The 23,232-nt window shown below is 40.9% G+C and overlaps 1 protein-coding gene across 3 annotated transcripts in view; it reads left to right on the forward strand.

Moving 5' to 3' along the window:
• PDE7B (phosphodiesterase 7B) overlaps nt 1-23,232 on the forward strand; it is a 177,516-nt gene that overhangs the window by 75,040 nt on the left and 79,244 nt on the right. Inside the window, exon 1 of one of the 3 annotated variants that reach the window (XM_084284882.1) lies at nt 17,609-17,864. The exons of the other annotated variants lie outside the window; for them this stretch is intronic. Within the exon in view, the coding sequence (XP_084141008.1) occupies nt 17,624-17,864 (241 nt within the window). The 5' untranslated portion in view covers nt 17,609-17,623. Of the gene's footprint in view, nt 1-17,608; nt 17,865-23,232 lie in introns of those variants that run through there. 3 annotated transcript variants of the gene reach the window in all.

Raw genomic sequence — 23,232 nt, forward strand, 5'->3', positions numbered from 1 at the left:
CTGCTTGGATGTTTTGGAAGACAGCGTGCTCTGAATGAGAATGCAACAATAGCAGGCTGATTTTTCAGCAGCAAGCACTGATAACTCTGATAAACAGTCTTCTTGAGGTAAGAAGTGACGCATATCAGAGGTTCCTGCCTTAGACGCCAAGGTTATTCGTCATGTAATTGGATATTCTCGGAGAAAACCATAATTAACCCAGATTTAAAGGCATAAGGCAGTCTTGTTTATAATATGTGGTCAAAGATAATCATTCTCTGCTGAATCCACTTTCATCTTTCCTATTCATTTATCTTTAAGAGATGTGACCTAACCAGGTCCTACTTAAACAAAGTTGTGATTTACGGGCTTCATGATTATTGCTAAATTACAGACCTGGGACTCTTGGAATTTCATTGCTCTGTCAGGGTAAAAATCAGACTCTGCTAACTCAGAAGTTCAGGAAGTTATCATTTTACAAGAGTGTGGGACATGTACATCCCCCAACAGATGCAGAAGTAGAGTAGCGAGCACTTACTAGTCAGTAGAAGTAGCTGTAGTGAGTACTTGCTATTGCCATCAAGTTCTGCCTACACATTGGCTTATTTCATCCTACAATACAATAAGAACTCCAGATGCCATACAGGTGGAGTCAATCATTAACTGTGACTGAATTTGCCAATTTCATGCGACCCTGGGCTGCCCAAATGCTGGGAAACCTCACAAGACCTGGGGAATCTGTTACTCCTGTCCTCACCTTCCTCTGGTCTCCACTTCAGCTCTCTGGCTGCCCCACTGTCCCTCTGCTGAAATTGTGTTAAAGCTGAGTCCCTAGGGACTGTAATGAAAGTTTTTTTATCACACCACTCATTGGCTGACCCAGGGGATTTCAGGAAGTAGCAGACTAGTCTGCTCTGGTGTGTTGAGGCAATTGGTCATTGGGTGGGAGATCTGCTGCTTCCAGGAAGCAAAGGACTATCACATCACAATAGGTTCTAGCTCCTGCCCCCAAGGGAAACAAACACACAAAAGCTCACAGTTACACCAGACAAAGTAATTCTTCTGACTCCAGCCAGCTGCAAATCCCAGTAGCCTTCTCCTTCACTTCTTTTGGCACCAGAAAATTGATACCTATCTCCTCATTCAATTCTTTGCTGAATCACACGATAGGAAGCCAAATTCCATACTGTGCTCACTTGCTCTCTCTCTCATACGCTAAAACACATTTTGTGTTTCTCACTATAAACATCCGCAAACCATCCATATACGCATTTTGAAACCTTAATGTAAATGCTATATTTTACCTTTAAAGATAGGGCTTTTTTGTTTAAACAGCTTCTTGGTTATTCATTTTCTTTTTCAAATTCTTAGCATGGCAACCATACATATAATACATTCTTCCCTAATGGCTACATAAATAAATGAGGCTTTGGCTTTTCTCCAGATATTTTCCCATTGTTAGAAGGAATATCTGTTTTTAGACCCTTTCCCGTTTTTCCGTAAAGGTAGCCTTATCTTCTTGGTTCATCAGTAACACTTCGTTACTGATGTGGAACTCAGGCTCTTTGAGGTAACCTTTCCTGTAATTACTGTTTCTGTCATCAATTGTCCCCTGAAACTTGGGCTATGTAATTCCTTAGGCTTCACATTAGGATTCAATGTAATTTCTTAGGTTTATATGGGGGGAAAAAAATCTACTAGAGCTCTTAGGAGATATTTCATTTTGTTGTCTTATCGTTATGGAATAGCTGTTAATATTTGTAAGCCCTTTTAACATCATTGTCTGCATGTGGAAATAGATAACCCTGGCTGAAGTTCTAGATTGGTTTTGGTGAGTTAAGTCAGAAAAGAGTTTTAAGAGACTGATACTGAGCCAAAATATCAAGACTCATATGATTCTAGGCTTGTTTAGTCATGTTTATGCATAGATCCAACATACTTTGATGCATATTTTTTCACACATAGATTCAACATATTAAATACACTTACAAAAGAAATTATGGAACTCTGTAATAAAAATCTCCAGTTCTGAAGCCTGAGCTGTATTCTCTCAATTCATTAAATCACTACATAAGAAGGAGAAGGAGAAGGAGAAGGAGAAGGAGAAGGAGAAGGAGAAGGAGAAGGAGAAGGAGAAGGAGAAGGAGAAGGAGAAGGAGAAGGAGAAGGAGAAGGAGAAGGAGAAGGAGAAGGAGAAGGAGAAGGAGAAGGAGAAGGAGAAGGAGAAGGAGAAGGAGAAGGAGAAGGAGAAGGAGAAGGAGAGAAGGCAAAAAGATTTTTAAAACAGGAGAAAATGGGCAAAAAATGACATCAGAAGTTAAAGTATAGTGGTGGAATTAAAGAATACAAATGATGGGTCTCAGCTCTAATCAAAGAATATATATTGCACAATGCTGACAGTAGTAAATTCTGTTCACATTCTGGGCACATAGCATCTTGAGGTGAGCAGCAGGCTTTCTCCTTACCTCTTTTGTACCTCTATATGTCCAGAGTAAGAATGTTTTATCGCTGAGGCTTTCTGACAGCCTACAGAAAGACACAAGAATTTTGAGAGCTCTTTTCAGCTCATAGTATAGCAGTGAAAATACCTCACATAAATCACTGAATTATTTGTGTTTGTTCTATTGGAGCCACAGGTGATTAGCTCAAGAGTTTCTTCTATGAAGAGAAATAGGAATGAGAATAAGAAAGGGTAATAAAAGAGGGTATTAAGAATGTGAGAGGGCTCATATGTGAAGAATCAGATAACTGAAACATTTTTCACTTGTCTGCTCAAAATTTTCTTATGCCAGTCTACTGAGGAGTTGTATTTAAAAACAGCACATCCTAATCATAGGGAAGGAAAAAAAAAAAAAAAAAGAAAAAAAAAAAAAAAGAAAAGTAAAAAATAAAAAAGAGAGTTTAAAATACTTGATTGCAATGGGTGTCCAACATCCAGTTTGTAAAAATAAGCAGAGGTAATTCAGACAGAGGAGTAAAGAGGGAATTTAGTGTTGCCTCATATTTATGGTTTTAATTCTCAATGTCCTACAAGTGCACGTGTAGGATTGAGTGGCTTTTTGCCTTGTCTTTCCATGAGTGCACAACATACATACTGCATATACATGAGCATCAGTAGGGGGATATGTTTTCTAGAAAAAATACAGTTCTCATTGAGCAGTATTGAATGAATAAAAAATGAATAAATGAATGAAGAAAAATCACTCAATTAGACATGCTCTGTGAATGCAGAGACTATTCCATGATGTGGGAGGAATTAGTCCAGCCAAGAAACATAATACTATATATTTAAGGAAATTTGGCTCTTTAAGGAATGATGATGCCTTTTACTCAGCTATTATACCTTTTTCAGCATAACTTAAAACCTCAGGCAATGATTTTATGATACCAATGTGTAACTCCTTAAAAAGATATCCTTCTTAGTCAGATGATAATTATTCATTAGTTCCTGAAAATCAATTAATTTGGGTACTTCAGAATGGGTTGTCTGGAATAGGGACACCCAATTCATCAGTCCTCTTAGAAATTTGCAGCTTCTATATTTTAACATCTATTATCTTATAATGAAAAGGGATTAAATACATTTACATATTTTTTAATGTAGCACAGTTGGAGGATTTCTATGTAAGCTCTCATCAAAATTTAACAATAAAATGAAACAAATATCTTCTGTAATGTGGAAAATATTATACATAAATGCATGAAAATTCTTTATAGATATTTATAATGACAATTTTTCAAGTTCATTAGTATTGCCCAGGAATGAGCCACTGTTGCTGGCTGGAGCAGAATGATCACATACAGGAATTTCTGCCTCTCTACCTTAATGTTTTGCAGCTCTCCATACAGATTAGTTTATGTTGAAAAGTGTATCAGTGTTAGCTTTTCCCAGAGATTTTCCCTTCACTCAGCAAATAGGCTTACCTCAGCATCAGCAACATTTTTTTGGTAGTTAGCTAAGCACAAGAATCAATAGTAGGTAATTTCAGTACTGCAGCACGCAGTGCTTCTGATAGGCCAGGCAGGGTACTTTCTGACAGCATGAGCGGGTCTGGCTTCCAGAGCCTCCAGCCAGGCCTATGGCTTTGCTCAACACAGGCTGAGCTGCAAGTGAGGGCTGTGGCTGCCTTTTCTAACAGCTTCTATTCAGTTGACCTATCAGTCATAATTGGGGCTGAAATAAAAGATGAAGTAGGTAAGCACTCTTCTCTGTGGTAAATTAAGGGAAATGTCTTGTCCCAGACAATACACGGGGCCCTCATTACTTGTCACTATTAAAGATTATTTTTAGAATTGGTCCTTAGCCCACTTCTCTGACCAAAATATTGCTTTGGTCACCATACTATTTTAAAATTTCCCTCAGAATAGAGCCAAGTAACATGGATAAAAATAGCCTTTGTATCCATCTCTTTTCAGTAGTGGCCACTCTGCAGCCATGGGTGGACAGTAGAGCTGGTAGCTATTACCTAATTTGTAACAGCCTCCTCATCTAATAGGCCAGATATTATCGGCAAGACAACACAAAATAATAGAAGAGAAAAAGATGTTCAAGTGCAGAAGGAAAAAAAAAAATATTTAAAATACTTCTTCGGAATAAAAGCAGCCATAGATGTTATTGACTCTTGTCAATAACAAATGGACTGACACCTGGACATACCTAACACCTCTTGTACCTGCTGCTGTGGATTTCAGCAGTGGTTGCAAGCACTCTGTCCCTGTCCACACCTGGCCCAGGAGAAGGCTGCACACATGTCCTGCAGGCTGAGATGCGGGCATGGAGGTCAGCTGGGGATATAACACTTTCAAGGTCATGCAGAGCTGCCACTGCTACCTGTCATGACTCACAGGCATTGCAAAGTGATAAACTCCTACTCAGCTCCCTGAAGAAAACACCACCATTTCTGAAGTGGGCTAACAGTGTTACATTTCAACATGCATTTGTTGTTTGTGCACTCCTTCCAATTACACTTAAACTCTAAGGGTGACCAGATAGCTATAAATCATAATAGTTCAGAATAGCTGTCTGAAAACAGGTCCTTAAAAATATGTCAGCATCTAAGAAGAGTTATAAAGCCTCTGTTACGAAGCTATGTTAAAGGTTTATTGTTCATAGTATATTTATGTTTGCTTTCTTCCTCTGAAGTAATACTATTCCCATGTTAACCATAAGAAAACAGTTACGGCTATACAACATGGTAGGTATAATACTCTATAAGCTGCCTAGTCCTGGTTTCCTAATCAGCCAACATTGTCCAGTGTAGCATGGTGCTTTTGCAGCTTATATCCATGGTCTTCTTCACAGAGAAATCAGGTCAAGAGAGAAGTGAGAAGTAGGCTCCAGATCTCATCACAGTGCTGAGCTATCTCACATCAAACCTGGAAGTTTGGAAGAAACCTCCTGAGTTTAGGCGGCTTAGATATAGCCAGAGGAATTTCTTAGGATCCTGCAAGCAACATGTGACAGAGCCTTGTATCTGATTACTGAAAAAAAAAAAAAAAAAGTACTTGCTGAGGATGTATGTAATGTGTGGCATATCTTTTGGATGCTCTTGTGCTGACATCTATAGGGATGTAAGACCATTAGTAAAGCACACTTCTTTGTCCATTATTTCCCCATAGAGGCTGTCTAAAGGAGAGGGAAAGGCAGTAAATATCATTAATAAAATGAACCCCCCTAAATAAGAGAAATTATTGTGACAACTTCTGAAAACAAGACTGTTTTAGTTTTTCTCTTATGAATATTCATACGGCCATTATCACTGCTGTTTTTTAAAGCTTCGAAGTCTGAGCTTGTTGAATTTATACTTTCATAGAATCACAGAATCGCATACTGGCTTGGGTTGGAAGGATCCTTAAAGATCACCCAGTTGCAACTCCTCTGTCATGGGCAGGAACGCCACCAGCTAGATCAGATTGTCCAGGGCCCCATCCAGCCTGGCTTTGAACACCTCCAGGGATGGGGCATCCACAGCTTCTCCGGGTAGCCTGTGCCAGTGCCTCACCACCCTCTGAATAAATAATTTCTTCCTTACATCTAAATCTCCCCTTTTTTAGTCTAAAACCATCTCATTATCTGCCCAAGTAAAAAGATGTTCTCCATCTTTTTTTACAAGCCCCCTTTAAGTGGGCTTATAGGAACTGAAAGGCCACAATGAAGTCTCCCTGGAGCCCCTTCTGCAGGCTGAACAGCCCCATCTCTCTCAGCCTTTTTTCCTAGGAGAGGTGTTCCAGAAACTCTGATCATTTATGTGGCTCTTATCTGGACCCACTCTGACATGTCCACATTCTTCTTGTGCTTGGGGCCCCAGACCTGGATGCTTAACTCCAAGTGGGGCCTCACGAGGGCAGAGCAGAGGGGCACAATCACCTCCCTTGGCCTTTTGGACACTCCTCTGTTGATGCAGCCCAGGACACAGTTGGTCTTCTGGGTTACAATCACTCTGTGCTGGCTCATGATGAGTTTTTTGTCCACCAGAACCCCCAGGTTCTTCTCTTCAGGGCTGCTCTCAATGAATTCTTCTCCCAGTCTGTGCTCATGTCTGGGATTGCCCTAACCTGGGTGTAGTACCTTGCACTTAGCCTTGTGGAACCTTATTAGGTTCACATGGGCCCACTTCTCAAGCTTGTCCAGGTCCCTTTGTTTGGCATCCCTTCCTTCTGTTGTATTGACCGTACCGTACCACTCAGCTTGGTGTCATATGCAGACTTGCACTCCATCCCATTGTCTATGTCATTAATAAAGATATATAAACAGCACATGTCCCAAAACAAACCCCTGAGGGACAGCACTTGTCACCAGCCTCCACCTGGACATAGAATCATTGACCACAACTCTGGCTGCGGCCATCCAGACAATTCTTCAGCCACTGAATGGTCCACCCTTCAAATCCATCACTCTCCAATTTGGAGATCAGGGTGGCATGTAGGACCATGTCAAAGGTCTTACAGAAGTCCAGGTAGATGACATTGGTTTGTCTCCCCTTGTCAACTGATGCAGTCACTCCATCATAGAAGGCTAACAGATTGGTCAGGCAGGATTTGCCCTTGGTGAAGCCATGCTGGCAGTAGCAGATCACTTCCTTCTCTTACATGTGTCTTCACATTGCTTCTAGGAGGGTCTATTCCATGATCTTCCCAAGCACAGAGGTGAGACTCACTGGTCTGTAGTTCCCCGGGTTTTCCTTTCTACCCTTTTTAAAAATGGGAGCGATGTTTCCCTTTTTCCAGTCACCAGGGACTTCTCCTGACTGCCATGACTTTTCAAATGTGATGAATAATGGCTTGGCAACTACATCGACCAGCTCCCTCAGGATCCTGGGATGCATGTCATCAGGCCCCATAGACTTGTACCTGTTCAGTTTCATCAGGTGGTCTCTTTTCAAGCAGTATCACTGATATGTTTAAGTAGATAACTTGCAAAGCTTCAAAGCTTTGGTGAGTCCATTTTATTCAAAGAAATATTTAAATTTCTGAATGTTTATTGTAATTTATCTTAGCATCTTGGAATTCAGACAGAAAACCTAAGATGAGGATTTTCTCATCAGATTCTTTTGCCTGGAAACAACTGAAGGGTAGCACTTTCCGGACTGTTCTCATCCTTCCGCTTCTGATCTCCACAGAAACTGAGGATCACAGCTGTCTCCAATATTTATTTATTTAGAGAGCAATGGAACATTTTGAACCTCAAAACAAAAAGAAGGAAAGTTTGGTTGTTTGAATTTCTGCCAAAGATGTGATGAATTCTACTAAACAATTGTTAAACAGCAATTGTTATAATTTAGTGCATTTAGTCTGTGCCAAATGCTACTCCACTATGCATTATTGTAATTTAGGGTGCAAGCAGCCTACCCAAATAACAGCACAGAACTTGGCTGGTTATATTATCCAGCTATTTGCACAAGGCTCCTCTTTGAGCCAGACAGAAGACACAAGCTTTGAGATACAGATATGAGTTTGGGTACTTTGAATTGTATCTTCAGTGACCATCCCATTCAAGATTTAAGTGACCAAGCTGGGTATCTAAAGTTGGTGTTGTAAAAGTCTCCCTGTTTCTTACACTGAGTTTTGAACAAAAAGTGGAACCTGTTTAAAACATCTAGTAAAACGAGGCTCTGACCACATAGACATCTGTTACCAAACTGATCTAATCCAAACTGATTTGCACACCTACATACATACTGAAGTATATTGGCATTTAGTAATCAAAATAAATAAATAAATAAATAAATAAATATTTAAAAAAATAATAAACAATTAGGAAAGTTATATTTGTTTAATGCTGCAGGGAAGTCATAAAAATAACTTAAAACTGATGTATATGTTAAATAAAACTTACAGTTGCCTTTGAGATTTAAATTTATAATCTACTAAGAGTTTTTCATTGTCTTCTCCATTAAACAAAAATAATTAACTGTAGTAGACAGCTACAAATCACTGAATGTGGATAGCTCTCTTTTACCTTTCTTTCACTCCTGACCATTTATCTCTCCATAGTTTAAAACTCGTTCAATGTGCAAAATTCTGCTAGTTCCTCTTACCACGGTACATCCCAAGCTATTGGTTGCAGCCACAGGAAAAGGCATTAAATTCAGAGCTGTTAAGTCTGTTGTTTTTTTTTTTTTTTACCACTGTTGGTTCAAAGTTATTTCAGAGCACTACAGAGATGCTATCAGATCTTCCTGTCTCTTCCGTGCTCCATATAGCATACCTGCAAGCCACTGATGTCTTTACCCTGCATTAGCATTGTCCAGTGCTTACCCTTACTTCCATATACTTTCAGATAAAAAATGTTCACTAAGATTGCTAAAGCTAGCTGAAAATTTTTCAGTGGAGTAGTTTTGTATTAGAAAAAGCAGTGTTAGTTTTTTTCAAAAAAAAAAAAAAATATATATATATATATATATATATATATATATATATGCATAAACAACTTTTTCAGGGAGGAAAAGTTGCTTCTCATTTCTCATTTTGTTAAGAAAACAACCAGCACCACATTCTGACCTTTTCTGGTAATTTTTGTTCCCTATTGTTTTGTTAATTTATTTAGTCTTTAATATTCTAACTTGTTTATTCAAATGTTATTCAAATACCAGGTTAAATGTTATTCAAATATCAGGTTATAGAATCTGTTATTCTAATGCAGTGTTTTAAAGCTATCTCAAGAGAATATTTGCTACATCAAAAAGAAAAAATACTTTCTCAGAAGTAATTTACTGAAAGGTTTTTAAATTCTGTCTGATGGACATTTGGTTTTAACTTCTAATTCCTAATAAAAAAGAAAATCTGGCATTTCCATGAAACAAATTCTGCTTTCCAACTTGCTACCATTAATACTGTTTTTATTATGCTAGCGATTGTATTCTGAACTAAGGAACTGTGTTTTTTAAAATGTTAAGGAACCAGCAGGCAGTCTTAGATGAGCATGCACTTCTGTTTGCACTGTGACTAGAAAAGGAAGTACATGTTCATGCAAAAATTAGACTTAAATAAGTATTTCCTATTGGAGTTATACAAGCACATGTGATGGCATAGTTGGAATCCTGAGATTTAGCTGTTAAAAAAGCAGCTGATGCAGATGGCAAATGTCAGCAAAGGAGATTCAGTTCATTTTCCAATTCATTGGCATAGGAAACTAGTGGTTTAATAGGGTGATAGGCCAACTGATGTTTGATTTTTTTTCCACATAGTCACACAATCTGGTAAAAGTTACATCACTTCCTTGCATGCTAGCCCCACTAAATTGTTTCCTGTGCCAACGTTCCAACCGAGGCTGGAAATACCAGAGGATTTCTTTCCCTTTCTGAAAAGCCAAAGTTAATGGTGGTTGAAACCAGTTTCATCTGGTATTACTTCAACATTGATATTATATTTTAAAATAACAGCAAAAACTATGTAATGGGTTTCATTGAAGTGCATAAGAAGTTCCTGATAAAAATAACAGAAATAATTTTACTTCAGTTACTTAATATATGCATAGTATTCCACTAAAAACGAGCCAACATTAGCAAGAAGATAAACTAGACCATCATTTAAACTTTTTTTTTTTTTTTGTCTAGTTTTAGGACACAGTAACAAAGATTCTGTAACATCTTCAACTTCTCAAAATGCTCAGGTTTATGAATAGAGCTAAAAGTGAATACAGAACTGGGGAGTAGGGTTGTCCCTGGCTCCTTTGAGCACTGAAGTTTTCTTTCCTTGGCTAATGGACACACACAATCTTTCAGTAAACTGCTCTGAGTGTGATCGGTACCTTGCAGACTTCAAAAAGTGTGACATTTTGCTAAGTCTGTGCTTATAGAGACAAGACACTGCCTATCATTCTAAGAATCTGAGCTTGGTTTCTGAATAAAGCATCTTCAAAGTGCAAAGGCGAGTAGCTGAAAATGCATGTGGGAAAACACTCTCACATTTAGCTCTTTCATTCCCCCAAAGATTGATGAAAAGTTTACTGTTGTTCTTATTAGAGGTTTTCTGTCAGCAGAGGGCAAGCTAAAGAGAACAACCCAAAAGTCTTAAAATTCTGCGATGAAGTAACTGGCATGTCTTCCAATTGACTTGGCATATGATATTGTGGACCTCAGAAAAACAGATCAAGCAGAGGCAGATGTAGTCCCTGGGCTGGAAAGTACTGAGCAGATAGTTAAAGGGAAATGGAAATTTCTTCCTGATTCTCCCACCTGAAAACTTCTGAAGTCACTTCTTCGCTACTGATGGAAAGAGTTGTTTATGGATGTCAATACTGTGACCAAATCTTACATCTTGATGCCTTGCTGAGGTCTGGAAAAAAAAAAAAAAAAAAAAAAAAAAAAAAAAGGCACAAAGTACAGCATTTGCATGACTGTCTTGTCAGAATAACCTTAATACTTTCTTCTTTTACCACAATTTTGATCAATCAGGCATTTTGTTCAAATAAAGTATCTTACAAGCACTGTGTATCTAGATGTATATTCCTATCATAACAGCTGGGCAGAGCCCTACAAAATGATGTGTGATTGTCTGGACTGAAAAGAAAATTGTAGCAGATATCTTAGGAAACACTGGAAAACATTTATGGTTTTACATATGGTCAGGATATCTTGGAAAGCATACTACAGCTGGAACTACATTATTGAAAGCAGCCTGCCCAAATAAGTCTGAGAGAAACAGATTTTCCAGAAAACCTCCTTTCCATCTGCAAACCTAGTGGATGCCTTTAACCAGTTATAGATACTACCTACACAGTTTTTTTCTTTCTGCAGCATCAAGATTACATTTGGAATGGAAGCTCTAGTGAAGAAAAAGGACCAACACATGTTTGCATGACTATCAATGGGGTTTGATAGCACAGTCATAAAATGCCAGCACAGTTGTGACACCAGAGGTCCAAAGTTGCTAATACTAGTGTAGCTACATTTACACAAATGCATTTGTAAGAAACGCTAAGAGCTTGATTACAGTAAATATGGCCTGATTTTGCAGTCAGGAGAATCTAGGTCAGAGGGAGCTTAGTTTATTCACTGTTTTGTTTGTGCATCAGTTAGACCTTTCCCATGACTTCTCATCTGTATCTCCTCTCCATCCCTGCAGCAAATTGCACACGCTGCTGTTATGCATGATGCAAGCAGGGAAAAGCTAAAAGGAAAAATTTAGTGATCAGATCTTGCAATATCTGATTTACAAGTGAAGAAGCAAGCCCTATTGTTCCTCTGCATTTATCACTTTATTTATGTCCCATTTTTTCTTACTATAATATGCTTTCTTTGACAAAAAATTAAACTAGATAAAATAGATAATGAAGATTTTTTGGCTAATCACTTTATTTTCATAACGGCAAAAGACAAGAAAAGACAAAATCATAGTTGCTAGTGTTTTCCATATACCATAAAGGGCAAGGACACAATAGGCTATACAGCCACTAATACAATCTCATTAAGGTAATAAGCGAAAGAAGAAATATTTCAAATGTGACACATCTCTCATCTTTCACATTGCTGCCATAATTTTTAGATACTTATCTTCTAATTGAGAAAATATGTATGCACATGTTCAACTTTAAAGACAGCAGCAATCCTTTTGAATTCATTGAGACTGTTCAATATTAGTTATGTATTTAAGCGATATGCATCTCTCATCTGGTTAGTCCCCTTTTCTACTCAATCTTTTTTTTAAACTGTTCTCAAAAAGGAATCCTGCAGGATGCTGTAGTTACTACTGTTACAGGATTATTAAAACGATAAATAGCATTTCCACTATCCCATGTAATAAGTTATTATTATTATTTTTAAGCCTACCTGAATTACTATTTTAAGCCTACCTGAATTCTACCTACATTTTCAACTCGATGCAGCTTTCTGAACCTCCCATTCCAATATCCATGTTGATTATTAAGCATCCAATATAAAACCATTACAATGATCGTTGCATAAGAGCTTTCTTTGGGGATGGCAATGAGTTTTTTCTAACTGTTTATAGGTGATGCGACTCTATTATCTCCTATGTCTGTTATTTTCTTTAATGCTCCATAGAATGTGGGAGATTTGAAGCATCATAGTTAATATGCTGAACTTTTAATTCTCCAAAGCAAGCAATGGAAAAATTACACAACCTCACTGTTTCCAATTAGTTATGGACTTCTGTTTATTCCTTTACCACAAACATTTTTGCTTAGTTAGTACAAATTGTTAATCATAAAAATGTGCTATCTCACATGTGCTAAGAATTAAAAAGAAATTGACTCCTTGCCCTACAGAACTCAAGTGATCCTCAGTCTTCCATTTCCAGAACCTTTTCCCAAGGAGTCTGATCAAGTATCCACAATAACTGTAAGATTACCATGAACCTATAGTACTGACTGTGTTTAACATTTCCCACTAGGTGAGACTCTCAAGGAATGATGCTGCATACAGCTCAGGCAATAATAAATAGTGCATCCTACCATTCCATTAGAAATTCATCTCACTACCCTTAACAGTGGGTTGGTAGCAGATAAATGAAATCTCCTACTATGTACTTTGAGTACGCATGAAAATATGTAAGTACATTGTTAAGAATTCATAGTAAAAATAATAGATTAAAATTATGTTAGGGTTGGGGGAAAAAGTTCTGATGCAGAGCTTAGAGAACTTAGCATGTCCAGACTGGAGCAAAGATACAGTAATTGTCTTCAAATAAATACAAAAATATTCATATATAATAAGGTACCAGTAATAACAGAGGGAGGTAGCTAAGAGCAATTGTTTTTATTAATAAGAATAAAATTAAAATTATAAACATCTGGAATGAGACAAATGTGGGGTAAAGAATAAGACAATTATACTAAGATTTTTAAAGCAATGAAGAAGCAGGAGCTCATTTTTAAAGCAGGAGGTCATTAGAAAAATTTGTGTAAGCTCTGCACAGCTCTGCCTGCTTATGTTTCCTCTGTCATAACCTCCAGTCCTCTCCAGCATTCTTTTCCCTTGTCTTTTCTGAATGTTATTTGTTCACACTCTTATGTTCTCTATTGCCCCTTTTATGCTGCCCTACAAAAGTGCAGCACTTTTTTTTTTCTTTATGTGTAACAATGACATACCACAATTTGAAATCTTTTATTTTGTTAAACTCACATCACACCCCTGAAGCCTTCTAAAGCTTGATGCCATTGATGGTATCATCACTTGGTTCTGACCCTAGGCAAATGCCTGTCCTATTGTCTCTGTATGAATCTGTGACCCCAAGGACAGAGGCAAAGACATAGTTTTCATAAGTGACTACTAACTTAAGCTGATTCTGCTAATGAGTGCCATCTAAAGACACATGCTTTACACTTTCTAAAAATCACTATCATAAGATCTTTGAAACTGGTCTCTAAACTTGGAGCACTTAACTAATCACTTCTGAAAAAATTGGCAGTCTGTTTTTCCATTAATTTTAATAATGTACTGTATAAATGGACAATATCAGATCTTTTCAGGTATCTAGTTGGGAATGCACTAACATAAGTTGTGACACAAAGGTGGTGTGGGTTAGCTGATAGACAATTTCTACTAGTGATGAATCTGCTATCCTAACAATTTGTGTGCCATTTTTTCGAACATTGGCTCTCAGATAAAAGTGCCAGGAAAAACAGAATATGACTTGTCCTTTACATTGCTCTTCTAATACAGAAAGGCACAGATGCCTCTACTCTAAGGAAGCTGTCAGCAAAGTTGTAGACCGGAGATCCCAGCATCACTGACAGTACTGGCAAGCAGGAGGTCACTGCTGGGCAGTGAAGCTCGGGGAGGGAAGCAAAAGGAAAAGGCTGGGGGGCTAGAGGGGAGAATCAAGGATCTTTCTTCACCATTCTTTTTTTACAGCTTTTGTGTGTCTGGCCTGATTTGTTGTGGGAGAGCTGCTGGAGACAGTGTATTTGGCACAGGCCAGGGTAGCTCAAAGCCAAAAGGATGGTGCTATTGCCAGTTTAAGCCATGGCTTTTCTTTTCTTTTTCTTTTTTTTTTTTTCCTCTTTCCCCCTCCCTCCTTTTTATTTGAAGAAGGGAAAAGAAAAAAAGGGAAGAAAGGGACTTGCAATGAAAACCAGAGCAGTGGGCTAACGAAGGCCCTGCAGGCTTCAGTAGACTGGAAAGATACACGAAGCATTTCCTCTACCATCTGGCATGCACTTCTGCTGCTGCTGCTCTGGGTGCATAGCTTTGGAGTGAATAAGCAAACAAGTAAAACTTTTTAAGACACACCAATTATGAAACCCCAGCTATTAATCTGTCAGCTTACTCCCTTCCCTTTTCTCCCACCGCAATATTCCTTTCCTCAAGTCTTTTCCAGTTCTCGTGTCTACCTGTGAAAATAAGCACTGCTTTGTCAGGTTTTCAGAGCTGACTTCGATCACCTGTCCACTGGCATTGCTTCTCAAGAGGAAGAAGGCCTGGAGCCAACATATTTATACTACCATTGTTATCACTCATGCTTCTTTGACTCAATAAATGCAGTTAGAAGCAATGAAGTGATCCATCTCTGTTCAAAGATTTCCTTCCAATTTAGCTGGAGTTGAGAAGGCAAAAGAGAAGTTTTAGGTGAGCTAACCTTGTTCAAGGATTGCTTTAAATACAGTCACAAATGGCTGGGTACACTTCTGTGTAGGAGTGTTATGTTTTAATTCTGATGGTTTTTCCCAAGTGCCTTGGGAAAGTGAGAAGTGTTATGGCGAGGTCACATCTTCAAGTTGCATAAATCATTACAGCACAGCTGAAGTCAGAGAAACATAGAACCTGCAAATTCTGATGATTTTGTCTCTTGAAAGTCTCTGAAAGTGATGCTACAGCTGATTTTTGATATCAAAAACTTCATAATCAAATATAGATCTTTCAGGCTTTCTTGTAAGTAGGGCTGATCTGGCTCCACTCTTATCACACACCAAAAAAAAAAGACAAAAGGAAATTCACTTAATCACAGCAGAAATCTTAGATGAGTTAAGGATAATTAATCATTGGATCTTGTACAATTTCAAGGCACAAGTTCAGTAAGAATCAGATGTATTCATTTACAGGTAGACTCATTAATGCCAGACATTTTTTACACAACTTATTTCTTTTATTTGCAACTGCTGATCCTCAAACTGACCAGAAAGCAGGAAGAAAGAAACTACAAGCTATCTAGAGCAGCCACTCTTATTTGACACTATTTGACATCCCCAGAAAAAAAAAAAAAATAGACACACCATCTGCTACATTTATTATGTAGTTTCTTGAAATAATAAATCTATAACAACAGATCATGTTTTCACTTTGGTTTTTTTGACTGGCCTCCTGCTTTGCATCTGTAGACTGTAAATGAAAAAAAGTCTCAACAATTGACTCTTCAGTTCTGACTGCCTGAACGTATCCACAAGGCAGGTATGTGTTCAAGTGACCCAACTACAGTCAACACAAAACTTTCCACAAATTTAAGGATATAAAAAGTAGTGTAGATTTTGAAAACTCAGAAGATTGCTTATTGCTACAGTCAGGAGATTTGGTGGTTAAGTTTGGTTAAGCACCTAAATGTTCAGATATTCATCTAAACATTGGGCTGGGCATGTATCTGTGAATGCATTCTCTTCCAAGATATCTGGTATTTTTTGCATGCAGTCAAGCTGGAAATGCCACAAGGATAGCCTTTCTTTCACGGTATTCTGGCACTTCTGGCACTTCTGCTTCTGTCCCAGCGGGGAGCAGGAAGTGCAGAGGTAAACAAAGATGAAAAACAATAACTGAAGAAAAAAAAAAAAAAAAAGTTAATGGAACTTCTTGTACATCAAAACCAAAATAAAGTAGTTTGGGGATAAGGTCTAACTCGCTCAGTAGGTGAGTCTGTCTTCAAGCAATTTGTACTTCAGTTGCCTAGTTTATCCCTAACAGAAACAATATTGCTTTAAAAAGTAATTGCACAACATGTACCAATATGAAAAACCTAATATATCCTAATAAGCCATATAACATAAAAACAGTAAATTTTGACTTTTCACAAGATTTATAACCATACACTGTATGAATGTGTTTATGCTTCTGCTACTGTATTGTGTATCATCTGTTTGTTTTCTTTGTTCTTAACCCCTTTGTTCCAAGAGTCAGGATATCCTGACGCTAAGGACTCTGCAAAATAACAGTAGGACAACAATGGTATAATTCTTTGGAAGCACTTCACGATTTTCAAGACAGAGTCACCTGCAAGTGTAGTGTGCTAGCAATGCAGCACTGCAGCCTACAGTCAAAATAAGGCTGTTTTTTGGAAAACTAGTATTGGAGTTGCCAGCTTGAGGTGGGAACATTCAGATAAGTGTGGCAGACGGCCCTAGAGCAGAGGAAACACCATGCGTGGAAATATTATAGTGTCCACTAAAATGTAATTAGCTCTCCTGTGAATTTACTGAAAGCTAGGCGCAGGTTCACGAGACCATCTCTCCTGTTGGGAGTAATGGCTTGGGGACAGACCAGCACCAACAGCAACAGCCTGTATAAAGGCAAAATAAAACTTCTGAAAAGAGGAGGCACCTCGGGGTCCCGGGCGACCGTGGTGCTGTCCCGCAGCCCCTCCACCCCGCTGCCTTCCCCCCGCTCTCCTATTCACCCCCTTATCTCTGCCGGCAGGGCCGCCCCGCACAGCCACCGCCGAGCTGCCCGCTCCGGGACGCGACCCCGCGACCCCCCGTGCTGCGCTCGGGAGGCCCAAACCCTCAAGGGCCCCGCAGCCGGGGCGACCCGAGGGGCGACCGCCCGGCCCCGGCCCCGGCCCCGGCCCCGGCCACTGCCGCTTGGGGCTCGGTCCGCGCTGCGCCAGCCCCCGCCGGCAGCAGCGGCCGGAGCCCCCGCCCCCGCCCCCGCCGCGGGGCTCGGCGCTGCGCGGCGCCGGCATGAGCCGCGGCTCCGCGCCTGCCCGGCAGCCGCTTCGCCTGGCGGCGGGCTGAGGGCGCGCACAGGGCGGCCGCAGCAGCGCGGCCGGGGCCGGCGACCCGGGGAGCCGCGGGCAGCCGCGGGGAGCCGCGGGGAGCCGCGGGGAGCCGCGGGGCCGGGGCCGGGCGGCTGCGGGGCGCGCCCCCTGCGCGGGGCGGCGGCGGTGGGCGGCCGGGCGCCCCCGCCCCGCTCTGGATGCCCATCGCGGCTGCTCGGGCCGGGGGGTGGCTGCGGCTCCCCGGCGGGGGGCGCGGGGCAGGATGCCGGTGCTGGAGCGCTTCTTCCCCGCGGCAGAGCCGGGCAGGAGGAGGAGGACGGGGGAAGAGCCGATGCCCCCCTTTCCCATGGGCAGCCTGCCCGGTTATCAGCAGGGGACCCTGGCCTGGGACTTGCCCGAGATGATCAGGATGGTAAAGCTCGTTTGGAAATCCAAGGGGGAGCTGCGCGGGGCGAAGCACAGAGGGGTGCTGGAGAGCGACGATGCCCTGGGCGGCTCGGCAGGTAGGTCTCCCTCGCCCCCCTACAAGGGGGCGCCGGGCTGCCGGGGAGCCGGCCCCGTCCAGCCGTGGGGCAGAGCCCCGGGGGGCTGGAGGGGGCTCAGGGGCGTGCTGCCGGCGGCTGCCTTCCCCCCGGCCCGGGGATGGGTGCCGCGGGGTTGGGGGGGTGCCACCGCCGCTGCCGGAGCGGGGGCGGCCGCAGCCTCCGTGCGCCCAGGGCTTCCCCGGTGCTGCCGCCTCGGCCTCGGCTCCCCACGCCGAGCTGCGGGCGTGCGGGGCTCGTTTCAGGCGAGGCTCCCTCCCCCGGGGGCGTCCCGGGGTCTCGGGGGGGCCCCGCGCCGTGCCGCTGCCTTCCCTGCAACACCTCGCGGGTCGGTGTGCTCCTAACGCGGGACCATATGGCAGCGTGCCGAAGGCTTTACTGAAGTCCCGATCGGACTCTGTGCCTTTGCAGTGGGTACAGACGAGCTGTCAGGTTAGCCTGGCGCCTCTTACTTCCAGTTAGCTGATGCTCTGTTCTTTCCCCGTGCCCTACCACATCTCTCGCGGTTCAAAACCTCATGCCGCCTATTGAAGTCGGGCTCAGAAGCCTGCGACTGTCTCAGCCTCAGTTGATATTTCTTTTATCCTCCTGTCATCACGCCACCTTGACTTAATGGGCCTGCTGAAAGTTTGTGGCTTGTGCCTTCCGAACTCTGGCTTCTCTTATCTCCGCAACCTGGTCACCGACCTCTTCGGGCGCCTTCAGTCTTCAAAGATCACATCTTCATCTTCCTTTGCTGCTCCACTTACCGAGACCTTTATCTTACAGTATTTCATACCAGAATAATTTAAGTTCTTACGTACAATAACATCACTGCAGATATTTCAAAGTGCTTGTGTATGTGTGTGTGTGTATCTAGCGTGTGTGCATGTAACTCTGCTTACAAACTTGAAAAGTAAACCTGCGTTTGTGCATCGCTTTTGGCCAAGGTCGGCCAGTTGGTCGTTGTATGTTCATTATTTTACATGTTTGCAGGTAAACTAAGAAATGCATGGTTTACTTGTATTCTGAAAAAGGGAAGAAAAGTTTTTAGGCTCAAAGGAAAATCCTTGGAGAGAAGGAAAAACCTGCCTCCCTGCTGTGCGGGAATCACTTTGGTTTAAAAGAATAATAAGTGAGATTGTTGTGGATAAAGCAAGGGGAGGTCAAATTGCTCTTTAAGACTTGGAGCAAATCAGCTGGGAATGTTAAGCAGCCAACCAGGGAGATTGAGGTTTGTGTGGTGAATGGTGAGCGTTCAGAGATGGACCCTAATCAAACAGAAGTTGAGAAATGCTGCATTGGTTGCACCTCATGTATGAGTAATAGTGGTTTTTCAGTATGTTTGTGTTATATCTAGTGAAATTAATTTCATTAGGTAACAAATGAGATTCGCCTTCAGATTCCTGGAGGCAACTACAAATGTGCATGAATGTACAGAGACAGATTATTCCACTAGCAGGATATGAGTAACTTGCATTTACTCAAGTGGCTATTACTCGTATCCTGTGAAGGGACAGTCTCCTTCGTGGTGCCAGATCCGATTTCATAACCTCGGTTGACTTGCAGCACTGCAAATCAGAGCAGAAGATGACTGTAGCCCTCAACACTTTAAATACGAATCATCAGACAGTTCGAGTGAACCAGACCTGGGTTGCTGGTTTTTCCTCCTCAGCAACAGTCATCCTAGTAGTTTTCCCTCTTGTGGTTTCATTTTAGTCACTTGAAGTACACTGGAGTACGTGGGAAAACCAGTAAATGCTGAAATCCCGTGTACTTAAGTAAGTGCAAAATCAGAGATTGTAGCAATAGGGGGGGAGAAAATCATTTGGAAGGATCAGTAGTTTGAGGTGCTTAGCTTGGTGGGTGTTTTGTATGCGTTAAGCTCCTTAAAAAAAAAAATATTTAACTTGCATCTTATAAAAAGGTACTGCTTCAGTAGGAGATCAGGTTTTCTTCAGGTGAAGCTAAAGCAAATAACTTCTGCTTGAGGTACTGCTAGTTAGGCAAATAAAGGTTGATTGTTCAGCAGTAGAGTTCACAGCACTTTCCACATCAAGGGCTTTTTCATTTAAGTTTGTAAGTGTTCATGTGATAACTCATGTTCTGTTATCACATGCTCATGAAACTATTTTGCTTACAGTAGAGGAGAAGGAAATAGATATGGATTCTGCAAGGAAACTCTCAGGATTTCTGCCTTTCTTGATCATGTTAATAGAGATTCTTCAATCTTAGCAAAGCAAATTCCTTTGACCTAGCCTGAGTGATTGGACCTGGCTTTGGGCTGGCATTTCAGAAAGGAAAAACCTTCTTAACCATAGGTAGTGAGGGGGAAGGAGAGCTATATCTGGATGTGATATCAGTTCTGTGGATGTCTTGGGGACCCATATAGCCTTATACCACATTCCTATTTCCTGAGGTAGCTATTACAGAGCAGAGCTATCTCTGTGTCCTGGGCTCTCAAATTCAAGAACTGTATCTGGGCTCTTCATCGTATTCAGAACTAAGAATAAGGTACTGAATGTCCCTGAAAAAAAAGTCTTTGCAGTACATCATGCAGTTTATGGTTGGGATAAACGAAGAACCCAGATCTCAGAGAGACTGACTGCCTAGGATTTCTGGTCTTCTTTCTTTTTTCCTTTCCAAAGCAGTAAAATTCACATCTTGAGCCCTCTCTTATTGCTGCATTGCTTTTTAAAGTTAGTGTCAATTAAGACTGCAGACCTTTCTCCTGCTCCTGGCCTGCTGTTGCTTGGTAACTCTTTTCTTTCCCTGTTTCAATCCCTGACCAAATCAGTACAAAAGTGTGGTTTGGTGAGGACTCTCATCAGCTGTGCCACAAGCCATTTAACATTCTCAAATTGGACATGTGATAGTAAGAAAGTGCAGTAATGGAACATAATTAATTTGAAATGCATTGGGTGGGAAATGGGTATAATTTGCTGTCATTCCTTGCGGTGCTTCAAAGATTATTTGCAAACCAATGCTTTTTACCTATATATATATAAATAAAGTCTTGATACTCTTACAACTGAATTATTTAAATATTTCTGCACTGAAACCATGTTGATGCCTAGGAGGGAAATGTGTTCTGTTTATGACCCTAACTTTCTTATCACCTTCCCTTACAGTTCAGCCACAACTTTGCAGATTAAACAAACCCAATCAAGGAACAGGTATAGCTCTGCCTGTAAGACTCTTCCTCATGAAACCTCACAACCTGTTAGATTTACAGCGATCATCCCAGATAACTCCTGTGAGACTTTCTGTACTGTTAGAGCCTTGCACATGTGCAGACTTGCAAGGCTTTCAGAGAAAGTACCGTGGTACTTAGAATTATCGAGGCCATTTGAGACACTGATCTCTGTGGGTTTTTGAAATAACTCTGAATGTTTTTTTCCACCTATCTCTCTCTGTCTGTAGATGTTTTCTCAGAAATGTAGGTTCTGATTCATGCATGCATCACACTCATTGTTAACTGATGAGTCCCTTTGCCATGAGGAGGAAAAACAAGCAGTACCACACATCAGTCCTATCACAGTTTGCTGCTGGGAAAATTTCCCCCAGTTATTGGTGTGTCCAGTTACTACCCCTCTTCAGTCAACTGCCTTCTTCCCTGCTCAGCAATTTATTTGAACTTCTTGCCATCGTCCAAACCTTGCTGCACAACAGGCCTTGCTCTTTCAGATCTTACAGCTGTTTGCTGAGCGACCCTGTGATACACCTGCTAGAGAGGTCAGAGTTAAATCGTGTGTGTGCTTCTTCGGTGACTGCTCAAAGGACTTCCCTAAAGTTGTTCACAAGACCTCCAAAGACTTAGTTCTTCCATGATAACCAAGGAAACCTGCCTTCCGCTTCATTTTTCTTTTGTGGTGAACAACTCTTAATCATGCTGTGCATGTTAAAATAAACTTCATGCTTCCCCATCCTGTCATTACTTGCTGAATCATTTTTAGTAGTGACGTCTTAAAACTCATGCATGCTTTTATAGTCCCATTGCAATAATTAATAACCATAAAATGATTAAATCTGAATCATTTTATGCCAAATGGTGGGTTAGCTTGGAAAGTTCATCATTTTGTGTAGTTGCTGTTGAGCATGTAGGTTCCACAGATGTAGATCCCAGCGATAAATAAAGCACAAAAACTATCAAGTGGCATTGTCTCAGCATCTGACCAGTTTCTTCTGTTATTCCTTAGATCGAAAACAACTTTGTGTCCCACTGAGAGGTGCACAGCAGGCAGAAGGCCTGCTTGCAATGTCTTTCTGAAGTTAGGTTTTCTTTTCTTTTTCTTTTCTTTTTTAAGGCTTATGTTGAGACTTGTTAAATCCATTACACTTAGTAGGGACAAAGAATGTGAATTTGATGGAATCAAGGCTACCTGTGGCAACCTTGATTGCTCTCCAGCTGTTGTGTTGAAATTCCAGCACCCAAGAACAGAAAATGTGCTCTTCTGTATTCTCGTGTAGAGCTGGTTAAATCAGTGGAACCGTGCATGGTGGTCTCACTAAAAACAGGGAAAATTAGATTGTATGGGGTATAGCTATCATGTCGGGTGTGTTTAGACCAAGTGATAAAAGACTTAAAATTCCGACCACATCAGTAGGTTGTGCTGCTCAGACGTAACTCTTCAGTTTACTGGCTGAACACAGGTCAGTAATATACGTAATTTGCGCTTATTTTTGTCCAAAATGCTGTGCTAATTAGAGAATTGTCTTCAAAGATCAAAAAGAAACCCTTTTGAGACATTAAATCATGGTCACTGTTTGAATTCTGGCCCTTTTTTAGCACCTATCTTAGGAGTATTTTAAAAATGCTGTTTAGAATGAAAAATTGAACTGATATTAAGAGACTTTGGTTTTGCATCTGTCAAAATGAGTTGATATGTTTGCCAGCCAAGCTCTGGATGGATTTGTTTTGGAAGTGAAACTTTTCACTGAACTCTACCTTTAAGAGCTTTTTCAAGGATTCTTTCCTACTAAATTGTTATGTAAATTTTCTGTTGTGGATTTGTTTGTGTTTGGGGATATTTGGAAATAAGTGCTAGACCTAAAGTAAACAGAGAAGAAATAATTAAAAATCTCAACAATTTCTGAATGGTCTTTCACTTTGGCCTTGCTGGCACAATTTTTGTTTGCTTTATTGTGAATGTCGGAAAACAAAATTTGTTTGCAGAAATACTTGGAAAAGCTCTTCAAGCAGCTGTTCAGCTATGTACATCCACAACAGAAGGAAGATTACAGTATATAGCTAAAGTTAGCAGATAAAATGTAATTGCCCAAGTTGGATGTTGGCCAGCACGCAGAAAGTAATGCTGCCGGTGTGCTGGGAAAGTGACAGAGTTTTTAT

This window comes from Netta rufina (genome assembly GCF_964035555.1).
Source record: "Netta rufina genome assembly, chromosome: 3".
In the NCBI taxonomy this organism is placed as follows: Eukaryota; Metazoa; Chordata; class Aves; order Anseriformes; family Anatidae; genus Netta; species Netta rufina.